This window comes from Triticum urartu, chromosome 1A, assembly GCF_056163025.1.
Source record: "Triticum urartu cultivar PI428250 chromosome 1A, HENAU_Tu73, whole genome shotgun sequence".
Classification (NCBI taxonomy): Eukaryota; Viridiplantae; Streptophyta; class Magnoliopsida; order Poales; family Poaceae; genus Triticum; species Triticum urartu.
The window spans coordinates 565823167-565835262 of record NC_141873.1 but is presented as its reverse complement, the minus strand read 5'-3'; the positions used below and the strand labels follow the sequence as shown (position 1 = coordinate 565835262).

General features: G+C 49.0%; 1 protein-coding gene across 1 annotated transcript; it reads right to left on the bottom strand.

Moving 5' to 3' along the window:
- Positions 1–8241: 8241 nt before the first annotated feature.
- LOC147992815 (uncharacterized) lies at positions 8242–11713 on the bottom strand. The gene is made up of 3 exons (XM_087541424.1): positions 10821–11713; position 8808; positions 8242–8496 (listed from the first exon to the last, which is right to left on the bottom strand). The coding sequence occupies exons 1-3, from the start codon at positions 11711–11713 to the stop codon at positions 8242–8244; spliced, it is 1149 nt and encodes a 382-aa protein (XP_087397550.1).
- Between the last annotated feature and the right edge of the window lie 383 nt (positions 11714–12096).

The following is a 12096-nucleotide window of genomic DNA, read 5'->3' as shown; positions in this document are numbered from 1 at the left end:
TGTTAGTACAAGGGAACATTAAATGGAGAACATAACAAAACTTATCACCTCGTGGGGAAGTTAATACGACTCCAGCCCCCGAGCCTTCCAGCTGCCTGGATCCGTCAAAATGGATGGTCCAATATGTATGATCTGGCTTTTCTTTAGGTGCTTGCATTTCTGTCCAATCATTGATGAAATCAACAAGTTCTTGGGACTTAATCGCTGTCCGAGGCACATACTTCAAATCGTACGGCCCCAGCTCTATGGCCCACTTTGCAATCCGGCCAGTTGCTTCCCGGTTCTAGATGATATCTCCCAAAGGAGCAGAACTGACCACCGTAATTGAGTGCCCTTGGAAATATTGTTTAAGCTTCCGGCTTGCCATAAAGACTCCATACACCAGCTTCTGCCAATGTGGATACCTTTGCTTGGACTCAATGAGCACCTCGCTGATGTAATAAACCGGACGTTGAACCGGATGCTCCTTACCTGCCTCCTTTCGCTCCACCACAATAGCTACACTGACCGCCCGAACATTAGCAGCAACATATAGCAGTAACGGCTCCTTGTCAACGGGAGCGGCGAGCACAGGCGGATTGGCCAATTGCCGCTTTAAGTCCTCAAACGCTTCATCAGCAGCAGAACTCTAGACAAACTGATCCGTCTTTTTCAACATCCGATACAAAGGGATTGCCTTCTCACCCAGGCGACTGATAAACCGGCTTAGCGCAGCAATCCTGCCTGCCAGGCGTTGAACATCGTTGATACACTTCGGTTTAGCCAGGGAGGTGATAGCTGTGATCTTCTCCGGATTAGCCTCAATTCCCCTGTTGGACACTAGAAAACCCAATAGCTTGCCTGCCGGTACACCAAAAACACACTTGTCCGGATTAAGCATCATCTTGTATGTTCTCAGATTATCAAAGGTTTCTTTCAAATCATCAATCAGAGTCTCCTTCTCCCTGGATTTAACCACGATGTCATCCACGTAAGCATGTACATTACGGCCAATCTGCTTGTGAAGACAATTTTGTACACACCGTTGGTAAGTTGCCTGGGCACTCTTGAGCCCGAAGGGCATAGACACATAGCAAAAGGCTCCAAAGGGAGTTATAAATGATGTCTTCTCCTGGTCCTTAACTGCCATTTTGATCTGATGATAGCCAGAATACGCATCCAAAAAACTTAGACGCTCACAACCCGCCGTAGCATCAATAATTTGATCAATACAGGGGAGGGCAAAAGGATCTGCTGGACAAGCCTTATTAAGATCTGTGTAATCCACACACATGCGTCAGGTGCCGTTTTTCTTGTGGACCAGCACCGGATTGGCAAGCCACTCAGGGTGAAACACTTTAATAATAAAGCCAACTGCTAAGAGCCTGGCTACCTCTTCTCCAATCGCCTTGCGCCTTTCTTCGTTAAACCGGCAGAGGAACTGTTTCACCGGTTTGTATTTAGGATCCACATTAAGTGTGTGCTCAGCGAGTTCCCTTGGTACACCTGGCATGTCAGAAGGTTTCCATGCGAAAATGTCCCGATTCTCACGGATGAACTTGATGAGCGCGCCTTCCTATTTCGGATCCAAGTTGGCACTGATGCTGAACTGCTTAGACGAATCGCCAAGTACGAAATCAACAAGCTTAGTCTCTGCTGCCGATCATGCTCCGTAGTTGGCTTCTTCAACGGAGTCATGTCCGCCGGATCAACATTGTCTTTATAGTACTTCAACTCCTCGGTGGCACAAACCGACTCTGCATTAGCCGCATCTCCTTCCTCACATTCCAAAGAGATTTTGCGGCTTCCATGAACCGTTATTGTCCCCTTGTGACCCGGCATCTTGAGCTGCAAATACACATAACAGGGCCGGGCCATAAACTTGGCGTACGCCGGTCGCCCAAATAGGGCATGATATGGACTTTGGATTTTCACCACCTCAAACGTCAACGTCTCTGATCTGGAATCATGATCATCCCCAAAGGCCACTTCCAGAGCTATCTTACCAACGGGATACGCTGATCTGCCAGGCACTACACCATGGAATACTGTATTAGACGGTTTGAGATTCTTATCTGTCAGTCCCATACGACGGAAGGTCTCATAGTACAGGATGTTAATACTACTCCCTACATCCATGAGCACCTTGGTGAACTTATAACCTCCCACCTGAGGCGCCACCACCAGCGCCAACTGACCCGGGTTATCGACCTGGGGCGGGTGATCCTCTCTGCTCCATATGATTGGCTGTTCAGACCAACGTAGATAACGGGGTATGGCTGGTTTAACAGAGTTGACCGCCCGCCTCTGAACCTTCCGGTCTCGCTTGTCCAAGCTAGTGGTAAAGACATGGTACTGTCCACCACTCAATTGCTTTGGGTTGCTCTGGTAACCCGATTGCTGCTGCTGCTGCTGCTGTTGGTTGTAACCACCCTGGCTGTTCCGATTATTTTGACCATTATTTCCGCCCGGATTACCATTAAACCCTGAACCGGAACTTCCTCCACCGTAACCCGGCCCAGACCCTGAGCCATCGCCAGATTCGTGATCATACCGGAAATTATTAGAATTCTTGAACTCCTGCATAATAAAGCAATCCTTCCAAAGGTGGTTTGCGGGTTCCTCCTTTGTCCCATGTTTTGGACAGGGCTGGTTTAGCAGAAAGTTTAGGCGATTTGGGTTAGGGTTGGGTGCCCCACTACGATTTCTTGGCCTACCCTTGCGTCGCTGGCCATTGTTCTGTGCGTTGGTATTAGCCACAAAGTCCATGTTACCATCCGCTTTACGCTTGCCTCCTCCGCCATTGCCTACCCAGTGATGCTGCTGACCTTTGGAGCTGCTGTTCTTCTTTCCCTTCCCTGTCTTGTCATCATCAGATTCGGGATCCTTGGTACTATCAGAATCAGCATATTTCACCAAAGCGGCCATGAGAGTCCTCATGTCAGTGCAATGACGCTTCATCCGTCCCAACTTCAGCTTCAGGGGTCCAAACCAGCAGTTGCCCTCTAGGGTTAATACTGCGGTGTCAGTGTTGATGCGGTCTGAGGAGTGCAACACTTGTGAAACCCGGCGCACCCAATGAGTCGTTGATTCTCCTTCCTCCTGGACGCATGCAGCTAAGTCCACTATCGACATAGGTTGTTTACAGGTATCTTTGAAATTGCTGATAAACCGGGCCCGTAATTGGGCCCATGAACTGATAGAATTAGCCGACAAGCTTTTTAACCAAGTACGGGCCGTTCCTTCGAGCATCATGGTGAAGTATTTTGCACACGCCGCGTCATCCACATCAAGCATCTCCATGGCCATCTCATAGATCTCCACCCATGTCTCTGGAGGTTGATCCGCCGTGTAATTTGGCACCTTGCGTGGGCCTTTGAAATCCTTGGGCAAGCGCACGTTGCGTAAAGCGGGGATAAGGCAAGGCACCCCCAAAGAACTGGAGGTAACACCAGGTTCAGTCAAGGTGGTTGGATGAACCGGCGTGAGCTGCCGAGCCTGATGCTGTGCGGCTAACTCGGCCTCCCTGCGTGCGCGGGCCCGGTCCACCACTCCCTGAGCGTCATCAGCACCACCCGCCGGGTTGTTGTCCCGGGGTGCCCCACGTCGTTCATTACTCGACACTGCCGGTTCATCCATATGTCTGCTATAGCTCCGGCTTGGACAAGGTACGAGTATGCTTCCTGTTGGGCCAAAGCGGTCCTCAGAAGTTCCTTGACCCGCCGTGTCTCTACTGCCTGCGGCGAGTCACCTTCAATTGGAATGGCCTCCAGCCGTGCAGCAGCGGCAACAAGATTGTCCATTGGGTTGGAGTAGTGACCCGGGGGTGTTAAAGCAGCCTGAGGTACAACGGTGTTCTGACGAGGCGGGTCGATCTGACGAGGCTGAACCGGTGTGCCGGTCCCAGGGGCTTCTGCCCGGTTCCCCTCCAGCGGATTGCCGGCTTTTGGCCATGGAGTGTTGAAAAGGTCTCTGGCCTCGAAAACCAGAGGTAAGCGGGATCGGTGCTTCCTCCTCATGACTTCATGTGATGCGCTCTGGTCTAACATAAGCCTGTAGGCCTGTGCGTCCAAAGCAGCCCACTCTGCGGCCATCCTGGTGTCCTCAGCTGCCAGATCCGCCTTGGCCCGGGTGATCTGTTCCTTTACCTTTGCAATCTCCGTATTGTGAACGTCCTGATCTGGCGGATTAACTACCGCCATAAGCACAGCCAACGCATCAAATAGTTCTGATAGAACCTGAGCCGGCGGGCGCACAGGGCCTCCTGCCTCAGCAGCCGTCGCTGCTGCTGAACCGGAAATCGTTGCCGCAGCTGTCGAAGAATGAAGCGCTGCTTGTGTTCCGGCCATGAATATTCCAACCCGGTTGGGCAGATCAGAGGGGTCCGGAATACTGTCGCCATCGGAACAGCTCCCAATCCAGCCATCTTGTAGCTGATAAAGAGATTCGGTTTCTCCGGTCGAAGATTTGTCACCGGAACAAATGACAGTTGCCCCGTGAAGTCCCGATCCGTCCTCATAACTTCCTCCATGGATGACTCCCACGAAGGCACGCCTCATGGCCGGTTTAACCCGGGCGGATTGTGCACGCTGAGCCGTCTCGACGAGGTCGGTGCAGATGTCCGGCTCAGGGCCCGGTTCACCGATCTTGCCAATGAAGACGTGAATGCTACCAAAGGGGACCCGGTACCCGTACTCAACTGAGCCGGCCTCGGGGCCCCAGCCTGCGTCGTCGATGTAGAGCCTGCCGCGATGACTCTTAGTCATCCGGCCTACAGCATAGCCCCTGAGTCCTTCAAAGCGGCCCTCCAAGAACCGGAAACCATCGTGCGATAGCCCCATGGTGGGCGCCAACTGTCGTGGTTTTGTCACGACAGGTGTCCTAGAGAAAGGACTTAGTCGTGGAGCCATCGCGACGGGTTAGCTTGAAGGGGTTAAAGCGGACACAAGGACGCAAGAGAGTTTATACTAGTTCGGCCCCTTCAAGGAAGGTAAAAGCCTACGTCTAGTTGTGATGGAATTGATGGGGTTTCGATGACTAGGGAGGAAACAAGCTTCGCCTATGTCTCGAGTTGTTGTCTGTTGTCCCTGAACCGCCGCCGGGTCGTCCCCTTATATACACGGGTGACGGCCGTCGGTCCACAGATTCCCGACACCGGTTCATACTTGTATCCGGGTTGGTCTCTCCTTATTCCTAGCTTACAATACAAGTTTACATGCCAGGCTGGTTTACGGCTACAGGTCTTAAACCGACTACAGGCCTTGGGTCCTTATCTTCCTCCTTGGGTTTTAACATCCTTGAACTACTGATGACGTTAACCCGGCCCAGATAGGCCGGTTTATGCCCAGTAGTAATATCCCCAACAGTAATACATCATCTCGCAACTTACTCATTAGTTGCAATGCTTGAAAAGGCTTATGTGATGTGCATTACCGAGAGGGCCCAGAGATATCTCTCCGACAATCGCAGTGACAAATTCTAATCTCGAAATACGACAACCCAATATTGACCTTTGGAGACACCTGTAGAGCTCCTTTATAATCACCTAGCATTGTGACGTTTGGTAGCACACAAAGTGTTCCTCCGGCAAACGGGAGTTGCATAATCTCATAGTCATAGGAACATGTATAAGTCATGAAGAACACAATAGCAACATACTAAACGATCGGGTGCTAAGCTAATGGAATGGGTCATGTCAATCACATCATTCTCCTAATAATGTGATCCCGTTAATCAAATGACAACACATGTCTATGGTTAGGAAACATAACCATCTTTGATTAACGAACTAGTCAAGTAGAGGCATACTAGGGACGCTTAGTTTGTCTATGTATTCACACAAGTATTATGTTTCCGGGTAATACAATTCTAGCATGAATAATAAACATTTATCATGATATAAGGAAATAAAATAATAACATTATTGTTGCCTCTAGGGCATATTTCCTTCAGAATCAATATTCCTCACCATAAGCATGGAAGAAGGGCGTCCTGCCTGGCAAACTGGCGGCGGGTGGCAGGAGGTGCGAGGCGGGTCCGTGCTCCAATGGGCGACCGGGCAATGGAGGCGACATGGCCGACGGGAGCCTGTTGGTGCAAGAGAGTTAAATATGCAGTCGGACACAATCAAGACGAGGGAAGGAGGAGATCGGGGCCGGAGAAAGGGAAGGGGCAGCAGATCGGAACCTGGGAGTGGGCTTGCCGTAGGCGCCGACGGCGGCAATGGATTGGACGTAGTCGCAGAAGAAGGTGAGTGAGGGGGCGGCGAGGACGGCCGGGACCTTCTTGCAAGCCTCCACGTACGAACGTAGTTTGCCCAGCTTGGAAGGATCCATTGCTCTCCCTCGCGCTCTCGCTCTTGCTCCTTCCAGGCGAGGGTTAGGGTTTCTCCTTGGGCGGGAGGAAGGATGCGGGGTGGCACATCTTCGAGCGAAGCGGGCACGCGGACGGGGAATTACCGTGATTTGGGGGTCTCGGGGTTTGCGTACAACGAATTTGCCGTAGTGGGGCGTGGAAATTGATTTTCGTCCGCAGATGATTCGTCTTCCAATTATAATTGCTAATTGCACACAGGATATCTTGTTAGAATAATCTAATATGTTAGATTTCATTGACTTAGATAATCCAATGACCATAATTAACCAGTGTACATTGAACCGGGTGTCCGTAAGAAAGAAAACGTTTGCTCTTTTAATAGTAGTAGAGATTATATTACGGCAAGAACATGAATTTGCATTTATAATCTAGGCAACAAGTACCATTACTCTTATATAGGAAAAATATGGCAACAAAAAACAATGGCAAGATAACTGCAGTAACGTTAATTTGCTAGAAAAGTAAAAAAAATCTGCGGTAATAACAACACCTGACATGTAGTATTAGTTCAGTACTTCAGTTCAGAAAGTAATTAAGATTTATAATCAAGCCATGCACAATCCCTGACCATCTCTTGATCGGCGGAAAATCCTAGCTCAGGACAAGCCCTCATGCTGTGCTGATCATCCGAACCTACTCTGGAAGAGGACTTTAGAGATTGGACCGAAGCCGGGAGAACAAACTATATAGTTCTTTAAATGGTACTGCATGCAGATACATATAGGATAGTCCTTATGGATGACATGAAAAATTTACCAATCTTACTCAGAAAAGTAAAAATTCTCAACAAAAATAATGCAAATACATTTTGTGCACTGGAGGCCAAAAATATCCAACAGATAACGAAACAAAAACTTCCAAGATCATTAGGGAGCAATACAACACCATATCCGTACTTACCTGAACATGTATCTCAAAATCCAGTTTACATGTGATACTCGTCACTTCGTCAGTAACATTGCTTTCCTAAAAAAACAAACGCTAACCAAATTCACTAAATTAATAAAGGCATATCAGTGAGACAGCATGCACAAACCATCACCATCTCTACTTCTTTAGAGCGAGACAAACCACTAGCTCTAGACACGTCATCATTATGAACTCATGAGAGATGAATTCAGATTTGGGAGAGCAAACTGTAAAGTTTTCAAAATGGTAAGGCTAAGCTCCTGTCTACAGATGCATTGTCAAGAAAATGAAACAACAAAGCACATGGTTCTTAATGCAGCTGCAGGACTGAAGGTTCATTGCAAGACATCAAACTGTAGAATTTTCAAAATGACAAGATTAAGCTACTATCCGCAGCTGCATTTTCAAATCAAATTATACAACAGAGCAAATGGTTACTACTACTGCTGCAAGAATTGAAGGTTCATTACAAGTTTACAACATAATCCATCATCCAATTACGCACGAAAACAACATGGGGAAACTGTCAAGCTTACTGAAAAAAGCTAAAAGCAGTATGAGAAATCAAGCAAGCACCACTACACCAAAAGGGCTACTATGTAGTGATATAATTCATCACAAGACCCATGCCGCCTAAGCTTGTCATCTTTCCTGTTGATGAGAGTGGCCTCCTGCCCTTAAGCATATTCAACCATACCTTGTCAATGCGCCATGTCACTGGGCATCACCCTTTCTGCAAACATAAATTTGCCGGTGTGATTCCAAAAAGGGGATGGCATGATACGATATAAATAGCCAATTAAATTAGAATAATTAGTTGTAATTACAAATCACCAGAACTTTTCTTGGGAACATTTGAAACGAAACTTTATATCTGATTCGAGATCAATCGTTTTGTTTGTTCCACTAACTTATTTGGTGTATAACTTAACAGGTGTTCCCAAATCAGAATAAATGACATATAAATACAACTATACCTTACCGATTGTAGAAACTCATGTATGGAATCACAGCATCTAAATCTTCTCTCTTCCCTAGCTTCTTCCATCGCTGCGAATCGACATTAATCTCATAGATGCCCAGCACCGTGGTGACGAAAACGACATCACCGCCCTCCACGGTTCCAACTACTCTAATTGTTTCCACAGGATTTTGGATGGGGAGAAGGTTCATGAGATTGATAATTGTACGTTGACTCCATGAGGCAACTCCGTTGGAATCGATCAGTCTTGACTCAGCCTGGACAGCACGAGCGGGCTTTGCGGCCCGCTCGTGGCCAGTTTAGGACCAGCCCGCACGGTCCAGGCCCGATAGGAAAATATGCCGGTCCGAGCCCAGCAAAACAGACCGAAAAAAGTTCGGTCCGGTCCGGTCTTTAACCGGGCCAACCGAGCGGACCAATGGCGCAAGGCCCATAAACTGTGTAACAGATTGAGGCCCTGAGCCCCCGAGCCGAGCAACCCCCTCCCCCATTGTTCCATTCCCCCTCCTCGCTCGATTCCTTCTGCAAACAGAGGCAGTGCCTCCTCTATTCTATCCCTAACCCTAACGCTAAGGCGACGGCGCCGTTGCCTGCGGCTCAGCCTGACCTGCGGCCTCTCCCTTCACCGACGGCGCCATCTCATCCGAGTCCGAGCTGGAGGAGCACGTGTACATCGGGGAGGCAGCAAGGCCAGCACGCCGTCGGTCCGTCCTTCCTGGTTCCTCACCGAGCGCCATGAAGAGGAAGAGGTGATCTTTCTCTAACCTGTACCATTGGATGTGGACTTACGATTGAGGGAGGCTGCTGCAGATGGTACATGCGTAACATGCCTGGGAATTGTGCATGAGAGGATTGAGTTGCAGCACTGAAAGATGCATTCCCAGGATTTGGCATATAGGCACCAGGTGTTGCTTGACCTGATAAGTTGTCAGGAGATAATTAGTCAAGAGTTTCAGGAGATGTAGTGAAGGAGAAGGGGAATGAAGTACTAGTAATCAATAGGCACCTTTTCCCCACTGTGCTTGTGAACCATCAACAGATATGATAGCTTGTTTGGTTTACTATACTTTGGTAAGTGCTTGCAACCTTTAATTGCTTTTGGAACTTAACCTATGCTGAGCGGTATCAATAGCCCCTTACAACCTGATGCTGTTGCTATGTTTCAGATTTCGTAAGAAATCTGTTAATCTTTACTGGTCAATTGACTACTAATTTAAGGGTGATAGGTAGTTTATCCAGGTTTATGTGGTAATAGTTAGTTACAGCTCCAGTCCTTGCAAACATTCCTAGTATCCCGGTTCAAGCTGGGTACGAGTCCTTCTTATCGTCCCGTTCAATAAGAATATCAAAGAGTGAGTTGATGAACTACTTAGAGGATGAGGTTGCCCCTCGCAACAAGGCTCTTGATCTTCTTGGTTGGTGGAAAGACAATGCTCCTAGGTACCCAATTATGGCCAAGATAGCCAGGAGGTTCCTTACTATCCCGGCTACCTCCGTGTCTTCGGAATCTACCTTCAGCACGACCGGAAGGATTTTAGGTATGTCAACTTGTACTATTGAACTTTGGTTATAAACTTGTCAACTTCTCATCCTCAAACTAGTTTGTCAACTTTTGTCGTATTAGTTGACTATAGGAGTTTGTTAAAACCGGTTATGGTGGAGGCATTAGTTTGTGGTGCAAGTTATACCAAGGGTGCTCATGTTGACTTGAATCTGGTGGTATGTTTGCCATCTTTTCCTTACCTTTTTTCTTGCTTTTTTGGTCTTGTTGTTTGTGATGTGAGCATTTGTCTAACTTCCACACTTGTAGCCGAGGGATGAGAATGAAGAGGATGATGTTGAGAACATCAAGTTACCCATTGTGGTGGAGGAGATCAATGATTGGTAACTATTCTTCCTACATGTTTCACTTGTCATACGATACCAAGTATTATTTATGTGAATGTTGCTTATCTTACTTGTAGACCTTATGTTTGTGGATGTGATATTTGTGCTTAACCTGATTTGTGCCATCTTTTCTGTCAAAATCAGTTTGTGGATGTCCAAAAAACAAAGGAAATGCTGTCCAAATTTAGTTATTCTTGATGTCCAAATTTAGTCCAGTGCTTGCTGTCCAAATTAGTTGTTTGTGGCTGTGATATTTCTGCTGTTTCGGTCCAAACTTATCTGAAAACTGTAGTGATCACTGATGACTTGTCATATTACATCCATGTCAGTATGTGATGCCTAAACAGTAGAACACAGCCTAGGTAGTAGCTAACAGTAGTGTTGTTGTTGTACTTTTGATTAATCTACTCTCCAAAACCAGCAGATGCCTAAACATACACTGCCTGGCAACAAATACGACCTAAAAGGAGCAAATATACACTGCCTGGCAACAAACAGGAGCTAAAAGCTGGCCGGTCCATTCGGTCCTCTCGGGCCTGACCGAGCTGGCACTCCAACGGTCCGGTCCTAGAATACTAGCTCGTTTGACAGTTCGGTCCGGTCCGGACCGGACCGCCGGCGGCCGGTCCAAATGCCGGCTCGGACCGGGACCGGACCGGCCCGGACCGTGTCCAGGCTGAGTCTTGACCACAGGTAGAGGGTTGATCCGTTGACATATGCATACCCCAAACTGCCATCCGCCATCACCGGGAGGATAGAGGAACTGACAATTTCAGGATCCTGAATCGATGCACCAATCAATGATAAGCTATTAGAGCTCAAGTCATACTTGAGAATTTCTTCACTATCATCTTTAAGAGACTGAATCATGAAGTGAAGTGCTTCTTGGATGAAGACGGTGGGGATTGGCCTGATGAATGCATCGGCTGGAAGATGAAGAAGTGGGCATGGCTCGCCCCACTGATCCAATGGAGGGCATGGCTTGCTCCAGTCACCGGTCTCTGGCAAGGACACACAAGCGAATGCAGCACAATCATCATCCTCATCTTCTCCCATTTCCACGCCGACAAAAACCACCTGAAAGGGAGCCGCGTGACAAGTGCGGTGGTCACAGCCGCTAAGGGCGCACAGCACGGCAACCCCGCGGCTGTCGTCCACCAGGTTGGGCCAGTCCAGCCCCCTCCGGCAGCCCGTCATGGGGTCCCAGACGAGGAGCGCGGAGTTACGCGCATCCCCAAGAAGGACGCGGCCATGGCGGCAGTCCCACGCAGAGTAGTCACAGTCATCCCATTCATCGTCGGGAATGCGCGCGCCGAATTTCGCGGTGGGCGTGAAGCGCGGGATGGGACCTTTTTCGCCCCGGTGGCAGCCCTCCAGCCAGAAACCACGAAGGAAGCCCAGCATGGGAGGAGCTCCATGGTGGTCGTGGTAGCGACCGCGGAAACGAGGGCCAGAGAGGAGGCCGAGCCGGAGCTTGCTGGAGAGGGAGGCGCGCACGAGGCACGCGGGCTCGTCCGGCGGGAGGCGGAGGAAGATCTCCTCGAGGAGCACGCCCGACAGTGATGGTGGCGGCAGCGGCATGGTGGGTGACGGCGGCGAGGGTTTCAATTGGGAGGGGATCGATGAGGAGTGTGGTTTGGTCTGTGCGATGGGGTGTGGTCTCACGGTCCGGTTCAGTTGAGTTGTGCGTGGGCCGTAGGGTTTGGCTGATCGAACTATATACGAGTTTACAAGCTGCTGGAGTTTTTGCAATTAAGGATATTTTCTATATATATGCTGGCTGGGTGATAGTGATGATCCAACTGTGGCACTATAACCTCGGTGAGGGGCCGGCCTCGTCGTTGTTGGTGCCGCCATCTCCTCCTCCTCCTCGGAGAGCTCGGCCAAGAGCTCGTCGAACATCTGGCGAGGAATTGCGGTTCTTTGCGATGAGCTCGGCCATGTAGGGCCGAATCGCCGCACTA